Source organism: Pteropus alecto, unplaced genomic scaffold, assembly GCF_000325575.1.
Source record: "Pteropus alecto unplaced genomic scaffold, ASM32557v1 scaffold125, whole genome shotgun sequence".
Taxonomy (NCBI): Eukaryota; Metazoa; Chordata; class Mammalia; order Chiroptera; family Pteropodidae; genus Pteropus; species Pteropus alecto.
The window spans coordinates 2,459,157-2,478,843 of record NW_006436888.1 but is presented as its reverse complement, the minus strand read 5'-3'; the positions used below and the strand labels follow the sequence as shown (position 1 = coordinate 2,478,843).

General features: G+C 42.7%; 1 protein-coding gene, 1 non-coding gene and 1 pseudogene across 3 annotated transcripts in view; 2 read left to right on the top strand and 1 right to left on the bottom strand.

The window, feature by feature from the left end:
• The first annotated feature begins 1,475 nt into the window (after positions 1-1,475).
• Positions 1,476-19,687, top strand: part of DNAJC16 (DnaJ heat shock protein family (Hsp40) member C16) — a 33,091-nt gene continuing 14,879 nt past the window's right edge. Inside the window, exons 1-5 of one of the 2 annotated variants that reach the window (XM_025048560.1) lie at positions 1,476-1,871; positions 3,667-3,851; positions 8,451-8,517; positions 9,414-9,759; positions 18,486-18,670. In XM_025048560.1, coding sequence (XP_024904328.1) covers positions 3,685-3,851; positions 8,451-8,517; positions 9,414-9,759; positions 18,486-18,670 — 765 coding nt within the window. In that variant the 5' untranslated portion in view covers positions 1,476-1,871; positions 3,667-3,684. The remainder of the gene's footprint in view (positions 1,872-3,666; positions 3,852-8,450; positions 8,518-9,413; positions 9,760-18,485; positions 18,671-19,687) is intronic. The other variant, XM_006914333.3, reaches the window with a different exon arrangement.
• LOC102896445 lies at positions 5,899-8,439 on the bottom strand (annotated as a pseudogene).
• LOC112481807 lies at positions 10,024-10,142 on the top strand. Its single transcript, XR_003047046.1, has one exon. It is a non-coding gene; the product is annotated as a 5S ribosomal RNA (ribosomal RNA).

Below are 19,687 nucleotides of genomic sequence, written 5' to 3'. Positions count from 1 at the left end.
CGCCCCTGTATCGCCCCCGCCCCCAGGGTCCGACTCCCAGACCAGGCAACCTCCGGCCCATTCGGCTCCGCCTCTGCACCGTGCCCCGCCCCCGGGACACACCCACGCGCCAACGCCCCGCCCCAGACACATCCTCGCGTCACTGACGCGACCCCCTGGCCAAAATTCAAGACCACTCGCTTTTACAGAGAGACTCGGAGGGGATCTACTAGTAGGAGAGGCAGACATGTCTGGAGCCACGGTCTGCCCCGCCCCATTCAACTCCCTCCGGGTTATGGCTCCTCTCTAGCTCCTCCCCGCCCACAACAAAACCATGTCTTCCGCCCTTATGCCCGGATCTCATCGTTTACTGTTCCAAGCTGGCGTGTCCGACCAAGCCCAACCTACACGGTTTTCCATTCCCCTTCTCCCTCTCCCACCCTAGCACCTCCCACAACGAAGAAAAAAACTGACAGAAATCTTGTCCTCTGAACTCTCTGTTTACACGGCTCATTTGAGAAGTAATTGATCCTGTTTATTGAGCATCTGCTAAGTCTCAGACATTGTGCTAGCCGTTTTACATTGCATCATCTTATTTATCCCTGACTGCAATTCTACCAGGGAAGTAATTTTCCCTATTTTACATGGACGCTGGGGCTCAAGGAAGTGAAGTGACTGTTCAAGATCACACAGGTAGTAACTGGCAGAGGCAGGCAAGATTTAATCTCGAACCTGACGCAAAGTCCACACTCTTAACCTGGAGTCCACCTTAGAATATATTCTCTTGAGCAGCAAAACCTCAGTCCCATTCATTCATTTATTCCATCAGTATTTATTGCGACCCTGTCTGTACCAAGGTCTGTGCAAGCGCCAAGAATAGAGGTGGGGGGCGGGGGGAAACAGACAAAATAGCCCTGCCGTTAGGAGGTTACATTCCAGTGGGAGGAGACAAATGATAAACAAAATAAAAGATATAGTATGTTAGATAGTGATAACTGCAAAGGAGATAACAATAAATAAAAACAGGGCAAGGCTATATGAAATCTATCTATATCCCTAAATAACCTCTTTGTCTCAATGAAAGTCATTGTCTTACCTCAGTAACCTGTGCCTCTCCCTCTCCCACCACCCCCTCCCCGGCCACCCACCACACACACATCCCTTTCCCTTGCTATAGGCAGGGACTGGCGCATTCTAGGGTGGAGCTCGCTTTTTAGTAAATCCGTTTAGGAATCCTGGGCTCTAGGCCTTGGGCAAGTCTCTGGGCCTCAGTATCGCCATTAGCATATGAAGGAGTTGGACTGGAAAGGATCCCTAAGGTGCCTCCTTCCAACTCTGACGCTCTAGAATTCTATGAATAGGAGTAAAGAGAACCGGGACCGGCAATTGCTTCCCCACCCTAGCAACTGTTGCTAGATGAGGGCCACCTCCAGGTTGGACTGGAAACTCCTCCCTGGATCGGGGAGGTCTCTTTGGCATCCCATCATGCATCGCGACTTAGCCTCGCTAGGAGGCACGTTTTGACCTCTTTGGTCACGACCATCCCTTTTAATCCAGCCAAAGAGCGCTCCTCGTTCCTATGGCAACCGTGCCTGGTCCACGCGCAGACGGCGGGTGACAAGGGTCAAAACAGATTCTAAGACTAGACGCTCTCTACCTGTTCAGTCCGTGCCTGCGATGCGCCGGGCCTTTAAGTATCACGTGACTCCCTTCAGGCTTGTCTCCTCCTCCTTCCCCTCCCCAGGCCCCGGCGAGCGCTAGTGTGGACCGGAGGCTCCCAGCCGGCGGACTAACTGGATCTCGGACGCTGCAGTCATTTAGGCCGGTGCCCTTTCCCGGTAACTCCTTCCCGGCGTGACGCGCGGAGCCGCGGACGCGGCGGGACCGGGCAGGTTCAGGAATCTCCCTTCAGTTCCTCCTTGTTCTCGGTCCCCGCTGGGCCTGGGGAGAACCGGGAGCCCACAGGGCCCGGCCCAGGGCTCTCGAAGGGCAGCAGAGGAGGCGACCGTCTCCTGGAGGGTTGCGACCTCCGGCGGGAGCTCGAGGCGGGGCTCAGGCCACGAGCGTGTTTCTGGGAGCAGCTGCCTGGTTTAGGTGATATTGCCCGAGGGCGGTAGTCTACCTGTTGGGCACGTTGTTTCCTGCCCTGAGGCCGGCACCCTCAAGCTGTCAGCAAAAGAACTTCACAGCCCCCTGCCACTCGGGCCCTCTGACTGGAGGCGACTGACACAGTTGAATCAGGCAGTGATTGCACTGCACGGTAGAAAAAATAATAAGTACCACTTATTGACTCTTGACCCTGTGTTCAGTAAATCCTTTACGTACATTTAACTCCCATGTTGACCCTTTCAAGATGGTATTATTCACCCCTGTTTTTTAATGAAGTCACTGAGGCTTAACAAGTTTAAGAAACTTGCCCAAGGTCATAAAGTGGTGGAGGATGGATCCCAATCTTAGCCTGATTTCAGAGCCCATGTGCTTAACCAGTAGCTACATCACATTCTCAATTTTTAGCGCGCTGTCGGTGTTTTGTAAGATAGAATAGGTTATAGGTTGCCTTAACAAAGAAAAAACTGATTTGTTTTAGGGTTTTATTCAGCAGTCATGCAATCTTAAACATTGGCCATCAAGCTAGTCAATTTTGTGAGGACTCCCAGGCAGCATTTAGACTTCCACCTGTCAAAACCCACCAATGTTACAGCTTTTGCCCACCCTCTTAAGGTGTCACAATAGACACTTGAACCTTAAAACTGTAGTAATTTATAAGAAGTCAAAGTAAATATGGCCCCTGAAAAAACCTTGATATCACAAAGATCATAATTCTGAAGTGTGTCTGTGCATTACAGCACTGCCTTTTTCATTAACCAGGCAGAATTATTTCTAAAACCCACAATGAATTCAGTCTCTACACTTACAAAGGTGGAGGTTTAGTATTTGAAGATCATGTCTGGTCTTCAGTCTGTGCCATTAATTCCCCTTCACGTGGAAAACTTAATTTTTTCTCACCACTTTTTCTCAAAATTCACCGAAAAAGTTGAGTATTTCCCGAGGTCTCTGTTTATAATGACCCTATTGCCAATGATCAAATTAAAGAGCAACTTGTCATTTTTTTTGTTGGAATGGGCATGGTGAGAAATAGAATGGAGGCATATTAAATCATACTTGCTCAGTTTTACAGGAGTATCTCACTTTTATATTTGTTCTTATTTAACTCCCAAGAACATCACAACTATCTCATCTGGTAGTTTTGCACATGGTAAATCTTATGATTTTCACGAAATTATGTAGCATATACTCAGCGAAGTATTCTTAAGTCGTATTTTAAGTTTAAATTGTCAGCATAAGTGAAATCGTATAATGGAGATGTCACCTTGATTTTCCTACGTTTTTCCACATTTGCTTATTATTTATCTCATTCATTTTTCAGTCATTTCTAAAGCTTTTCTAATCCAAGGATTCTAGACAGTTGCTATTCTTATTGCTCATCTTTTCATCTATAATAGTTCTTATTTGTGATATAAACAGTAGTGAGATTATTGATTTTTAAAGTATGGTCAAACAGCTTGACACTTTTCCTGCAAAATATCTTTTGTTTTGTTTTTCATCTACATATCTTATACCTTTACCTAAAAAGCAAGACACTCCACGTTTCTACCACTGAAACTGTTGCCTCTTCAATCATTTCAGCTCTGGGAAGGAAGAGAAATGGAAGTGAAAAAGTTGAGCATATCCTGGCAGTTCTTGATAGTTCTGGTTCTGATCCTGCAAATTCTGTCTGCGTTGGATTTTGACCCATACAGAGTCCTAGGGGTCAGCCGAACAGCCAGTCAGGCTGATATTAAAAAGGCTTATAAGAAGCTCGCCCGGGAATGGTAGGTGAAATAAAGAAATAGTTTAATATAAGCTAAGCAGTTTTAGCAGGAAAATGAAGCCTAAATTATGGTTAGCTTTTATTTGTCTCTGTTTCTGTGTTCAACAAATATATAATATATATCTGTCTAAAATATTTTACTCGAGAGAACTAATGTTCATGTTATCCTATAATTTTTGGTGATTCAACCCAAATCCCGAGTTACTATGAAACCCCCTTAATTGCCCTAGATGCTGTTAGCATATTTAATGTTAAAGTAAAGAGGGAACTTTAATTTTTAAAATATATATACAACAACATATGTAAGGATGAGCTACCCTTCCCATGATGTTGTTCATAACGTAACTCTTTATGAGTGTCATTGCTAAAGGGAATACTATCCAATTCTGTTTTCTAAATTAAGTTTTAAGCTTTCAAAAAGTTTTTAAAGAGCTTTTGCCCTCGATTTAAAAGGAATATTCAAGAATCGGGTATACTACTATTAAAAATTATCTTATAGCAAAATCATAATTTTACCTGCAGATAAATATATGTGCTAGAGAATATACACGTGTTTGTGAATTAGCAGGATAGCAATAAATTTAAAACTTATTTTGAACAGAGATCATTAGTTTCTTCCACTAACGCTATGGACTTGCCAAAGGAATAGAAGTGTTGGATTATAAATCTGGAGAGATGCAGCAGGAGCAGAGGAGGGAAAGGACACAGGTGACTACGAAGCTGGGTGAACCAAGCAGAAGGTTTGGGATGGGAAGCCTTCCCCAAGGTTTTATCACCTACGGCATGCTAGGCTCCAGGTTGCAGTTTTCAATCTCGTTTAAATCTCATTAATCCTCTGTGAGGGAGATGTGTTGCTGCCCCTCTTTTATGAGTGAGGAAGTTATACTTAGAGTTAAGTCTGTGTTACCCCCGGCTTCCATAGTTGGACCTTTGAGGACCAACGGGTAGTTTATTGCTTTTTGTTTGTTGATCACTTAGCCATTTGGACAGAAGCAAGAGTGAGTGGGTTAGTGTTTGGGTGGACAGGAAGTTATACAGGAGCAAAACTGCCACATGCAGATGACATTGTAGGCTGTGCATGACTGCCTGACACCCATTATTCTTCAGTGAAAGATGTATCTTAGTTTTAAGCTGGTTGCGATAAAGGTAAAAGATAGTTTTAAAATACAATGTTTTGAGTAGGTAGATATTTTAGACCATATTCATATCATGAGAAAGCCAGAATTGGATACTAAAAGCACAAGCTCTAATTATGCATGACCTCTTTCCAGGGGCTCTCTTTACAGCAAAGTTGCTTTCTGCATCATTTCAAACTCTTGCCTCTTTATGTTTAAAGCAAAATTTATAAATCTGCAATGAATTCATAAGGTAGCCACATCCTTTTGTACAGGGTATGGCCTGTGACAGCATTTTAAAAGCAGAAGGAATAGCTTGAGTATGTGGGACCTATTTAAAACACAGCTTTGACTTTACTGTCTTCCAGAGCCGAAAAGGGTGTTATGATATTAATTAAATGAATCATATGCTTCTCTTCCTTAATTAGATTCTCTCTAGGAGTAATTCATCACCATGGAAATATATAGAGTATCATCCAGTGAAAGTCTAAAATTTTACTTTACCTTTGTATTTTCACTGTATTATTATTTTCTGCTTTTAGTTATGGCAGTGTTTTATCACTGAAATAGTTTGTTTCATTTTGTAATGGTTTCATATGCACTGAAAATAGTAGTTTCTCAATTTGACTTTTCAAAATGAGCTATGGCCAGGGAAGTGATTAATTGTTGAACTGGATTTGTAGCCTTCCTCTGCTTTTACTTACCACTTAATAATGTTGCTCAGACTTCTGAAGAGCTTTCTCCTTGTTTGGTGAAACCATTTAAAATTACCTTTTCTCTCAGGAAAACTCTGTTTCTCTCCCAGTAATTAAGCTTTATCATACTTTTCCTTTGTCATCTACATGGGCAGAATAAAGAACTCCCAATCCAAGAAAAAGGCATCGTAAAATTTGATTTGAAGCAAATGAGTATAACATGGTCAGTCGCCTTAACAGTAAATTGATTTGTCTAACACAGTAATTACTTTTTATGTTTATTGTCACTCTTTCTTTGTATTTTTTATTTCTCTTTTAATTACAGTTGACATTCAAACTATATTACTTTTTCTACCTTCCTTTTCATTCCCTTAGAGATAGCTCGACAGCCAGTAGATACCAAGTACAGTATTTTCTTCACTTTGAAATTTAAAGGATGTGTATTATATTGCAGTTTGTGAAACGTTTCATATACACTGAGAAAATAGCATTGGACAGTACTTTCCTAGAGCTGAATTTATCCTTTTCTGAATGTTTTCAACTTTGTGGCGTCTCTATGTGATTAGGAAAATATTCCTTATAAGCTGAAACTGTTCCGTGGTTTCCTCCCAATTCTTGGGCCTTGGTTTCCTCTGTGGTAGGATCTGTGGTTTTAACCTAACTGCCTTCACAACTCTCTCTTTGGTTCAGTCCCTTCCTACCCTTCTCCCCCTACAGAGTTCTGTGCGTTAAGTCTTCATTTATGTGATCGCATAATTTTATCTTCTCTGCCTTTAGCCTAAGTTTGAATATTTAAAACACTTTTTTTTTGTCATCCAGAAACATGCTTTGAAACCATCGTTTGTTTCCTTTTCATACTATTTTCATTACACCTAGCCAAGATTCTTTTCCCCACTAATGTTCATAACAAGGATTAAATAGTTAAAGGAGTGATGTCCAAATTCAACAGCCCACCATTCGAAGTTTCTCTCTTTTTCTAGAAATCAGAATATGGGGTATAATTCGTTCAGATATGTTTCTGCTAACATAAGGTGGTCAAGTGGTAAATTTTTTTTCTTCCAGTATACTTGGTGCTATTTTTAGTAGTCATTTGCTTCCCAGCGGATTCTCTGTTAAGAACCTTTGCTAGAGGAAATTGACTAGGTGCTAGCAGAAGTGATTACATAATGAATAAGCTCTCTAATAGAGTCTCTTACTAAAATGAACATTGAAAAATCTAACACTGATTTAGATCCTAAGGGTTCTAAGGACATAAAACACAGCCCCTACTTTCTAGGACTTTAAAATACCCCAAGCTGAAATTGGTGTAAACTCAGCAAATTACAGAAAAATATATGGCTGCAAAATGGATAATTGCCAACTGTGTATAATAGCTAATATTAGTTCTAATATTAGTTGAAATCACTTTGCTTAAAGTGCATGATTTTGCTCACCTCTTAAAACATGTGGCCTTGAAATCATTATCCGTTTATAGGTAAAAGACAATCACAGGTAGAATGGGATAACTGGACTAATAATGAAAATGGACCAAAATGTTCTCATTTGAATCTCAGCAGCAGGATGCTATTTTGAAACATGGTTGTTACAAAACAAATTCATGTTGCATCTTTAAAGCTATTTCCCAAGTCTACCTGAATTGTCAGAAGAAATACCTTCATTGAAATCGTTGTGACATCAGGCTGAAGTGCTGCCACCTTGGGAAGAGAAGTCGGATCTCACGGATGAGTGACTTGAGGCTTGCGCCAGCCTTAGCGGTACCTGGGGGCAGAGTAAAGAAAGGCACGCACGTTTCCCACCTTTCCTCAGCAAAAAGCTGCAGTGCTGCCTGCCTCGCGTTGGGCTTTGAAAATGTGCCCAGCTGAAGTGCCTTGGGGAGAAACTGCCTGGTTTTTTTTATGTGTCCTAAGTTGTTTATTAGGTAAGAATTTTGCAAACATTGCTTACGTTAGTGGTAATGGTGGAGCTGGAGAGTATTGCGCCTTCACCAGGCCGCACGGAATGGAACACCAAGAGTATGGTCGAACCTGCGGGCCTCTCCCAGGCTCTTGCGGGCCGCAGACGTCAGCCGTCGCATCTCCCTGTCGTGGACGGGTTTGGTGATCCCCGCGGTGTCCAGCTTCCGTATGATAGCTTTACGGAGTAGATCAGTGAGGGTGACCTCGAAGAATTTGCACGTGGAATCTTCACCAACCCAGTAAGACTTCAGGACTCAGAGCCCCACAGTGGCATCCTGCTCGCTCCTTGGCAACAAACTGACTGAAGGCTTCCGACAAACTCCAGCTGGTTGACACTGTGATGGACAGGTTGCCATAGGTCGCACCCTTGGAAACTGGGCATTTGCAGCCCCCACGGCGCACAAGAATCCAGTACATGATACAACCGTGCTTGGCCTTGTAACCCAGCCTGCGCGCTTTATCCGGCCTGGTGGGCAGGGTCCTTGTGGAGTGCAGAGAGCTGGCGGTACTACTAGCAGCACCCCCTGAGGAGAAAGCGCATGACGTCGGACTGCTGCCTCCTCCTCCATAGCTCCTGGATACACTTGTGAGCACCCGTCGTGGCTTACCTGATGGCTGCCGCCAGACGGAAAAGAGAAACTGCCTGTTTTAAAGTTAACATTTATTATAGGCGTGTGAAGCAATTGATTGCTTCTACCATTTATTTTTAAGAAACAGCCCTAATAAAATAGCCTTCCATTTGCCTCTGATGGAGTGAACTGTGTGTACGAGGATGTTAATTGACCATGTGTAAAACATTAAATCCATTCTCACTGCCTGCCCATTTGTGTTTCAGGCATCCTGACAAAAACAGAGATCCTGGAGCAGAAGACAAGTTTATTCAAATTAGCAAGGCTTACGAGGTATTGTATCTGCCTTTGTAATGCATCCATTAGATCTTATAAAATATGCTTTAGGGAATTAGTTTTGTGAAGTCCTCTCAGGACATGTTCCTTGTGCCCTTGACCCAGTTTCTAGTTGATGGTAGACCATATTTGTTCACATTCAGTATTTTGAAACTAGTTTCTGAACACTTAAGTTCTTGAAAAAAATGGCCTGTGTTAAAGGCTGCAGTTGGGATCGTGGAATTACCCTGAATATATGTCTCTGTTGCCTTTTTAGAATCATTATGTGCAGAACTACAAAACGATTTATCTATATTTATTAAAGTGACAAAAGGTCACAAATACATTTAAAGACAAGATTTTCAACAGCTTTCTACATGTCAGCTTAAGTAGGTTGGCCTAGAAGACTCATAATAAGTCCATGGTGTCCCAGTCTGTGTAAGATGATGCTTTTCAACAGACAGTGCTTAGTTCAGGATGACACATCGTCCTAAAACAGAGTCAGCTGACACGTAAGACACTGAACTCAATTCTGTGGTTACTTTTTGGCGTTCTCAGCTTTTCATATTTTGGTTTGAATTTTTCCAGCTTAAATGGTATGACCTAGTTGATTTTCTTGTGGTTGAGCCCTGGTGATCAACCTTAAGTTTTACTTGTTTTACTGATGCGTTTAATATTATGATAGCAAAAAACTTTAAATCCAATACAGACATATCTAAACGACTAAAGTAATTTGGTCTTGAAATACTTAATGTTTCTATTGAAAGAAGAATTTGCTGGTATGCTGAGTGACTGCATTGAGAATACCTCATTGTGTCATATCTACATTTATTTTCTTCCTTTGTCTTCCAAGCTACTTACGGGAAAGTCTTTTGTCGTTCTACAAATGCCTTATTTTTTTTCTTTCTTTTTAGATTCTTTCCAATGAAGAAAAGAGATCAAATTACGATCACTATGGAGATGCTGGAGAGAACCAGGGCTACCAGAAGCAGCAGCAGCAGCAGCAGCGAGAGTATCGCTTCCGCCATTTCCATGAAAATTTTTATTTTGATGAATCTTTTTTTCACTTCCCTTTTAATTCTGAGCGGCGGGACTCCATTGATGAAAAGTATTTATTGCACTTTTCACATTATGTGAATGAAGTGGTTCCAGATAGCTTCAAGAAACCCTACCTCATTAAGATCACCTCAGACTGGTGCTTTAGCTGTATCCATATCGAGCCTGTTTGGAAAGAAGTAGTTCAAGAACTGGAAGGATTGGGTAAGATGATTTTATTCTTTGGAAGATGTTTATATAGGAGAAGGTAACTTTTAAATCTCGAACTCTGTGGGATATTGGAGAGAAGGAACAGTGCCATTTCTCTTCACAAGTTCATGGTGACTAGTGTTTTCCAAGGACACATTTTCAGAGAGGGGAAATGTATCAGCCACTTTCACTTTGTGTTACTAATTTGAAACTTTATCTAATCTCTTAACATCTAGTTAGGGGCCTAATACATAGGAGAAAGTTAAAAATTATCGGTGAGTCTACAGCCATGCCACTCTGAACAAACTCGATCCCATCTGACCTCGGAAGCTAAGCAGGGTTGGGCCTGGTTAGTACTTGGATGGGAGACCACCTAGGAAGACCAGGTGCTATAGGCGTAAAAAAAAAAAAAAAAAATTGTTGATGAACAAAGCAGCCCTCAAGCATCAGTTTTAAGGCTGGTAGGATTTGTAGATTATTCATGTGGTATTTGTGATTTCACTGTGTGTTAATTTGCCGGGGCTGCCATAGGAAAATACACATAAACAGCAGAAGTTTATTTTCTCACAGTTATCGAGATTAGAAGTCCAAGACGAAGGGGTCAGCAGGTTAAGTTTCTTCTGAGGGGCCTCCGCCCTTGGCTTGCAGGTGGTCGGCTTCTCCCTGTGTGTTCTCACGGTCGTCTCTCTGTGCGTGCGTGTGTCTGCTGTCCCACTGTCGTTCTGTGTCCTAAACTCTTCGTATAAGGACACCAATCTTATCAGATCAGGGACAACCCTGAGGACTCTATTTTAACTTAATTACCTCTTTAAAGGCCCTATCCAGTCACATTCTGAAGTATTGGGGGTCAGGGCTTCAACATAGGAATTTGGCAGGGGGACACAATGCAGCCCATAACACTATTATGGTCGTGGGCTGCATCCTTGATCACAGATGAGCCGTTCCTTTGTTTGTCGTTGCCACTTAGCACCAGGAAGATTTTAGTGATCCAATTATTTTAATCACTCCTAAAAGTTGGAATTACTGAACTAAGTGTGTACGTGCATGCTCATGTGCGTACGTGTGTTATGGGCATTAGCAGACCTACTTTTGAGTAACAAAAAAGGGACAGACTCAGCTATGGAGGCTGAGGGCCAGGATTTTTCTGGAGAGATCATACCACCGAAAACCATCGACTCATTTATTATAAAACAGAAATTTTCAACCCGTCATTCAGAAGCACTCGGATACTCAGACTTATTGCCAAAACGCTTTCCTGAGGTTGCTTAGAGAAGTTCTTAGAAGATGAATCCGTTTGGCACAGTGTCTCACGTGCAGAGCAGTGGGCAGGTGCTTGCTGGTGAGTGAGAGGTGGAGGTCAGGCAGAAGCCTGGTGGAGCAACTCGGTCAGCACAAGGCGTGACTGCGACTTACGCCGTGCCGGGTGGCGTGCTGAAAACTGCTCTGACCTCCCTCCTCTGGGAGCTGACAGTGAGACCCAGTAAGGGAACGCGGAGGTGAAACCCGTGCGTAGATTAGGACGGTCGTGCATTTACAGCGGTCAGGTCAGAGCCAGCATATTTTAAACAGGTCCTGCAAACGGACACGCCATGAGGTAGCGAAGCACCGTGGTTACGTTATGACCACGTGCCTTGCAGTCAGATAGACCAGTGTTCAAGTCAACTCTGTCATTTATTATCTTTGTGTCCTTGGACAAATTACTTATCTCAAGTTTCTTCGTCTCTAAAAGGGGTGTAATAGTGTCAGACCAACAGGGTTGTTATGAATACTAAATGAGAAAAATTTTTAAGTGCCCGATATATATATTAAGTATTTAATAAATAGACCTTAGAGATTTTCTGATTAACGGGGTTTTCTGGTTTACCAAAGTAAAATTTTTAAAAGCACCTATTCCCTTTAGAAATCTTTCTTAAATGTACTTTCTTCAACTCACTAATAACCAACCACCAACTTTTAACTGACTTTTAGCTAAGTCTTAAAAGATGATTAGAGGTTGGCTGGGCAGGAAATGGGGGAACAGCATTACAGGCAGAGGAAACAGTGCAGGCAGAGAAACAGGGTGTTCTTGGAAGACCAGCAGCAGGGCGTGACGGGTGTAAATGCGAGAGGAAGAAGCAGAGGGCATGCTGGGAGCCAGGCAGTAAGGAGTGTTAAGTTCCAGGCTAAGGAAACTGGGATTTTATTTTATAGTACGTAATAAAAGCCAAGGAAAGTTTTTACATGGAGGAAGAAATTGAAATGATAATAGAGGAAGTGAGATTACCAGCCCTGGCAAGACAGCAGCTATTGGCCAGAAACTTGTCCACCTCTCTCTATTCCTACAGCTAGGGCAGTAGGAATAGAGAGAGGTGGACAAGTTTCTGATATTTCAGGGGTAGGATCATGGAGGTCTGAAGGGACCTGGCTCCTGGAGACCATTTGAATGTGAGAAATGAGGAAAGGGCGGGGTGAAGTCAGGATTGACTGTGTTTTGTCTCGAGCTACTGGATGGACAGAGAAAGCAGGGAGTAGTCGAATGTGGGGAGAAGCGGTTTTAAATAATAACTACAGTTTAGACATACTGAATGTGATGACGTGAAGTTAATAATGCAAGCGTAATATAATAGCTTATATTTGTTGAGAGTTTATCATATGCTAAGCACTGTTATAAGTTATCAACTCATTAAACAACAACCCTTCGAGGCAGGGGCTGTTGTCACCCCTCTTATAAATGCTTAGCTCACTTTTGGTATCTTGTCAAGGCCCCACAGTTGGTGTTGGCAAAGCGGGATTCGAACCCAGGTAGTCTGGCTCTGCAGTCCATACGTTGAACACGATGCTGTACTGCCTTTCAGTGTCTTTAAATCTTTGATGATTGAAGGTATTGCCATTCTTTTTGTCTATTATGTAATCTTAATGAATCAGGATTCAAAATGACAAGGATGGAAGAAGCTGGATTTAGATCCATAGAAGTAATATTGATTAGTGTGTTCCCCTACTCCACCCCCACTTCCCAATATTACATAGAAGTAATATTGATTACTGTGTTCCCCTACCCCACCCCTTTGGACCATCCAGATTAGTTGAAGATAGTCAGATTCTGCTTGATTACAATTGGGTGACATTGAGATGAGACCATTACAGTATTCACGGCCATACCCCATCCAGGTGAGGCAGCCCTACCCTTTAAGACGGATACTGCCAGAAATGTTTCTATTCTGAGTTGACAGAAAGAGCAGACAATGGCAGAGATCAGCTGAGTGGTCTGGGGAAGCTTGGACATTATCACAGAATAACATAAAATGCCTGAATTGCCATACATGAATGAAGGAGAACAGTTCTACCCAGAAGAGAAATGTTGCTATTTAGGTAGACTCTACAGTCATGCAACGTGGTAATAACTAGTGTGCAGAAAGCATCAACATTTATAGGCAACCATGCTGTGGAGGAGGGCCCAGAAATAGTCAGCACTGCCCCAACCTTGAGGAGCTTACTGTTTAGTTGAAGAGAATTCATACCAACCTCACATTTGCAAGTACAGAATAATATAGTAAGCAAAAGATGATAAGGAAATCATTCTGTGTTCTCATCTGAAACTTTTTTCTTGATGAACGTACTATATTAGACACCAACATATATGTTAAAATAATAATAGTTTTATGGAGCATTTCACTTGTTCCGTATTGTGCCAAATGCTGTGTATGGATTATCTTTCTCCACAAAGCAACCCAGTAAGGGAGAGACTGTTATTATCCATATTTTACAGATGTGGAAACTGAGGCCCAGGAAGGTTAAGGAACCAGTCGAAGTCCTTCTGTCCATAAGCAGCAGAGTTGGGATATGGACCCAGGAGTCCAACTCCAGGTTCGCTCTGTAGCCACTGTGCCACACTGCTTCAGGCCTAAGTAAAACTCGGTCCTTGTGTCCAAGAAACTCAAATAAGAGACGCACGTGAATCATCACAGCACACTCAGTGCTCCCTGGGAGGTGCAGGCAGAGGTACCAGGGTGTCAAGGAGGTTGAGAGTCTCGAAATCAAATAACATTTTAGGGAAAACCAATTTAAATGATCACACAGTGATTATTCGCCATGCTTTTTTTATTTTAAAAGAAGTAATAATTCCTCTCTTTCAAGGAATTGCTAAGTATGTAACAATTTCATATTGTCTAGGAAAAGGGTCTACCTAGAAATTGGTTTAAAAAAATCCACTTTAGCGCCTTGTCCTTGATTTTGTTTTATTGCACATTATTTCACATCTTAGCGGTTTGCTCATTAACAGGTTGTATTTAGCCAGATTTGACTGTGCCATGTTCTTCCATTTGGCTCTCTACTATCCCTTAAGGCACATATAAAAATTGAAAGAAAAATAGATGTGTGTATGCTACACAGGGGAAAAAGAATTTCCGTGAAATGTGGGATACACATTTCAGATTGTATAATGAAAACAAATATAATTTGGCACCTCAAAATAGAGTCATGACACAGATGTTTAGTACTATACAGAAAGACCCTCTTACAACCTCAAAAAGAGGAGAAAATATTGGTACTTTTAATTCCCCTGGATCTGCAAATTAGCCAGAAACTTCGATCCATATAAAAATCAAATAATGTTTCTGAAAGAGATCACATACGCTTTGCCTTTCTTTTAAAGTTGCTATTCCAGTTTGTTCGGATTCCCAGTTATCTTGAATCAAGATAAGAATCCCTGAATAGTTTCACAAGCTGTTCACCCAGCTGAGCTTGCTTTTTGAACCCTGAACGGTAAAGAATTTGAAGGCAGAGGAAGAGACAAATGGACTTGTTGTTCTCTGTGGCTTAGAGACCTGAAGTCACCAACCAGTCATTATGGTCATTTCTTGGTCTGAGTCTTAGAAAAGAATGCCGCCAACTTTTCTTACTCACCCTTCACAGCTTGGATGAGGGGCGCGGAGGGGGTTAGATCTGAACTTTAAAAGAATTGTGAAATTCTTATTATACTCGTAAATATTTTTTCAGAAAGAATGCCGCCAACTTTTCTTACTCACCCTTCACAGCTTGGATGAGGGGCGCGGAGGGGGTTAGATCTGAACTTTAAAAGAATTGTGAAATTCTTATTATACTCATAAATATTTTTTCAGAAGGAAAAATACCACCAATTTAAACACCAAATATTATCATTCTTTATTCTATTCTAATCCTTCTGATAGTTAATCTATAGGGGAGAGTAAAATTCCTTCAGAATTGAGAAATGGGATTATAATAGTAATAATTGAAATCCTCTCTAGAAATGATCCAAGAAAATAGTCTTTCTGTATTTGGAAACACGTATAATGAAGGTGATGTGTATAATTTCAAAGACACGAAGGGAATTTTAAGTCAAAGACATGAAACTTAATCACTTGGATTCTGTTTTAACTGGAAAAAAGCTCTATTGATGGCGCATAGGAAAGGTGGGGAAAGGCAACATCGGGGTAGGGGTTCCACATTGTTTCTCCCACGCTGCACAGGGAAGAGGCAGACTACTGGAGGATAAAATCCCCCTCACGTAAGACAGCCTAGGTCTCAGACTTCAGCATGGTCTGGGTGAAATAATAATAATGATAGTTGTAATTAATTAGGCACCTACCATAGTCCAGGCTCTGGGTTAGGTTCTTTTTTATGTTATGTCATTTAATCCTCAAAACTTATCTGCATTTTACCACTAAAGAAAACTGAGGCTCAGAGAAGTTAAATGACTTGACTAAAGTTACACAGCGAATGGGTAGCAGAGCTGGCTTTGAATCTGGACTTGACTCTGAATACTTTACTTGATTCCCGTATTTGTTTAAGAGAAAATTGAGTGCCTCAAGAACTGTTCTAGAGAGTAGGGATACAGCAGTAAACAAAGTAGCCAGAAATCCCTGTACTCATTGAGTTTATCTTCTAGCGAGTGGAAACAAAGTATGCCGCCCATCAAATGGTAGCAGAGCGTGGTAGAGCAGAGTGGTCCTGGGGAATGCCAGGGTGCACGGCTGCGGGGTGAGCCCGGGCAGGTGGCCCGCGGGGTGGGACAGTACGCGCAGGGACACTGGAGGAGAGTAAACAGCAGGCACGGAGATCTCTTCAGTTCTTTGCTTTCCCAAGAATGCCTGCACCCCTTGTCCTGAGTCCAAGCCCACCAGCCAGCCACCTTTCTGATGACTAAATCCAGTACCTATGTCTTCAGAAATCCGGCAGAGGGCACCCTGAATGACGCAGTTACTAGAAAGGCGTACTCCACGAGATCAGATGATAAATTGGCATCTGGTCTATGCGCCAGTCCCTGGTAGGGTCCTTTAGGGTGAGTTGGCCTCTAGGGAATCGATCACTGCAATGTTCAGAGGTCACGGAGAGAGGAGGACCCAGGTTTCGCACTCAACTGGGCCTGGGTTCACATCTTGGTTCCACGGCCCAAGAACTGTTGCCAGCTAAGTTTTCCTCAGCTTCTCTAAGGTCCAGTTTGCTGATCTGTGACGATAACAGGTGTTTGTGAGTATGAAAAGTGATAACGCCCGTGAAGCTCTGGGCGTACTCCCTGACTTACCAAGGGCTCAGGACATGCTGATGCCACCCCAGGGCCTTTGCTGTGTGGCCACTTGACCTCCTTTCGTGATGTCTCTTCTGTCTTTATGTAAAACCAGATCTCATTGTACACGTCTGCCGTCCTCTGGTTCTTTCTTCTGTTCACATAATCCTTACATGCACTTCCGTAATTGGCGCTGTTCCATTTTATTGTTAATGCCTCATAGTGATAGAGTAGTATACCAGACTTGGCTCTAGAACATCCAGTTTAGGTCTTGTTCTAGAATTTTAGCAGCTCACAAACTGGGATAAATCACTTCATCTCCCTGAATTTCTTTATCTATAAAATGAGGGGAGTGGACTATGTGACATGTAAGGTCCCCCCTTTCCTGCCCTTGAGAAACTCCAGGGGTCACGGTCAGGGAGCCTGCAGATGGATTTGTTTAGTCTACCTGACAATTTTAAAGTTTTAAGTTTGTGATCCCTGCTATTTATTCAGCAATTCCATTTTTGGAATTTAATTAGGAAAGAATCACACAATGTACAAAGATGCCCATCATAATATTCTCTACAATAGTGAAAGACAGAAGTGTGCAAAAAGAAAGAATTGCTTAAACAGATTGATGGCCCGGTTTCACTGAGCTCCGGCCACAGGCCAAGCTCTGTTCTGGTGCTTGGGATGCATCATGGACTGTACAGGGATCCCTGCCTTGCATGCAGTCCAGCAAGGAAGGCACAGTAAAGAACCGGCAGAAAAAGGAAAGCTCGTGATGTCTTAGAAGACCGTTAAGTGCTGTGGAATTGGGAAGGTGAGCAGGTTGAGGGGGATCCTGTGAAGAGTGGAGTTTTAAGTACGGTAGTGGGGTGCCCTCCTTGAGAAGGACGTGTGGGTGGTGAGGGTGCCGGCTCTGCAGATATCAGGGAGACACACACTCCAAGCAGGAGGAACAGCCAGAACCAAGGCCCCGAGGCAGAAATATACCAGTGGGTTTAGAAAAGAACAAGGATGCTGGGGCTGGAGCCAGGTGAGCGTGAGGAGTAGGAGAGGAGGGAGGTCAGTGGGGGACCAGGGACCTTTGCGAAGATGGTGGCTTTTATTCTGAGTGAAGCGGGGAGTCTGCAGGGTTTGGGCAGAGGAGTGACGTGATCTCTGCCTGTGTTACAGAAGGAGCAGTCTGGCTGCTGTGTTGAGAATAGACTGGGGAGACAAGAGAGTAACCATTTGGGAGGTACCGCAGCAACCCAGGGAAGAGCGATGGTGATGACGCAGAGAGGGGTGTGTGACGGAAGTGGGGAAAAGTCAGAAGCCTGGCATAGTGAAGACAGAACTCACAGAACTTGCTGCCAGGTTGAATGTGGGTATGAGAGACAAGAGAAGTTGAAGACGACTCAGGATTTTCGGCTTGAGGAGGCTGTCATCAGTGAAATGGTGAAGGCCTGGGTAGAACAGGTTTGAGGGAGGAGATCAGGAGTTCGATTTGGGAAATGTTAGAAGTCTGTTAGACGTGCAAGAGAAAGTGTTTGTTTACCAACTGTTAATATTTAAGGTGTCTCCAGCATTTAGCAGAGTAATGGGTCCTCCAGGTACTTTGGTTGAGTGGAAGAACAGGAAGTTATTCAGGTATTAAGTGAAATAGTATCAGATGCTCCCATTTTATTTTGCACGTGTGTATACAGACAGACATGTACTTGTATAAGAAAAGGTACAGACAGATATCAAAATATCAACAGGACTTAGATGAGATGAGGCTTTTGAGTGATTTTAACTTAATTTTTCTCCTTTTGAGAATCTGTATTTTCTGTTTCTATAAAATAATTTCTATAGAAGGGAGACATGCTCTGGAGAGTAAGAAACTATGACCTCCATCAACATATCATGGTTTTTCCCACCATTACTGAGTGGTTGGAACCGGGGGTTGTTGACAGTTTCTTTCTTTATGGCTGGGAACACTATGAATAGATTGTTCTTTTGTCTTTTGAAGTGTTTCCTAACGATCTGCTCCCAAACTGAGAAACAACAGACTAAAAGAAAGATTTGCGACTTTTCTTAAGTATTGCCAGACTGCTCTACAGAAGAACTGAGCCGCTTTAGAGTTCCAGCAACGAGAGAGCGTCAGGCAGTCTGTTAGGAAAGATGCCCCGTTCTACTAGGTCGGAATTCGTTTCACACCAAAAAACTAGCGCGCTTCTTCATCTGCCAGACGGCGTAAAAAGGCCTCATGTGGGTCTTCCCTACTTTTCAGGTGTGGGAATCGGCGTGGTCCACGCTGGGTATGAGAGGCGCCTGGCCCATCACCTGGGAGCACACAGCACACCCTCTATCTTGGGGATCATAAACGGGAAAATCTCCTTCTTCCATAATGCGGTTGTCCGTGAGAACCTACGGCAATTCGTAGAGAGTCTTCTTCCGGGGAACTTGGTGGAGAAAGTAAGTACCTGGCTGTGCAGTAGTTGACGGGGTGCCTGGGACTGCTGTCTGCCCTGATCTCTGTGGCCATCTCAGACTGGATTTCGTTTCGAGCAGGCAAGACACATATTAATCACGGAAACGAAAACATTTCAGTAAAGTCTGTCAGAGACTGAAATTGCAGCAGAAGTAGAGAGAGACGGAAAGAATTTCTCCCTGTCAGTAACCACTGTGAATGAAGGTTTACAGTCGTAGGAACCTGAGCCTAAAATGACAGCAACTATTTTCTAAACAAAAAATTAGACTGCAACATCGGATGAAGGATTTTTTTCTGAATTTGTTCATTTGAAGATAATTTTTTTATGAGAGCATTCAAATTAAGTTATATCTGATTATATATTTAATGATCTATAGAAAACACCAGATTCCATGAAATCAAATGTTATTTTTCGGAACTTTCAAAACATATAGTGATGCAACACTATGACTCAATTTTACAAACAAAAGGTTGAGCTAAAGAAGCTAGGCACAGAGTTCATACTAGTTTATTTTTCTGTTTAAGAAGCATATTTTCCCCAGTAACTTAAGTTAGGGATCACAGGAACTGGTTTCTTGTTTTGCTTTAAGTGACACATTCTTTTAACGGTACCACGGAAAGCGAACATACGGACATTTTCGTTGTATTTCTACCATGTTCGTAGACTGTCCTGCCAGCAGGACTGTCTACAGAAGAAATGTTTGTTGCAGTTAGCTGGAAAGGAGCTTGTCAGAAAGCACTGTAGGCTCCTGAACAGGTTGTCCTGGGAGGTCCTCAGACCTTCATGCAGTAGCTGTTCTATGCCAGACACTGTTGAGGACCCCAAGGGTCTCCCAGTCTAGGGGACAATTATTTCCATCCGACATGTTAAGAGCCCGACTTGGAGTTGGGAAAGGCTTCCTGGCAGAAATGACCCTAAACGGAGTTTACCAGGTGAGGAGAGGGGAGTAGCGAATGAGTCCCAGGCAGGCAGAGGTCTGGGACCTGAAGCAGCCTGCTCT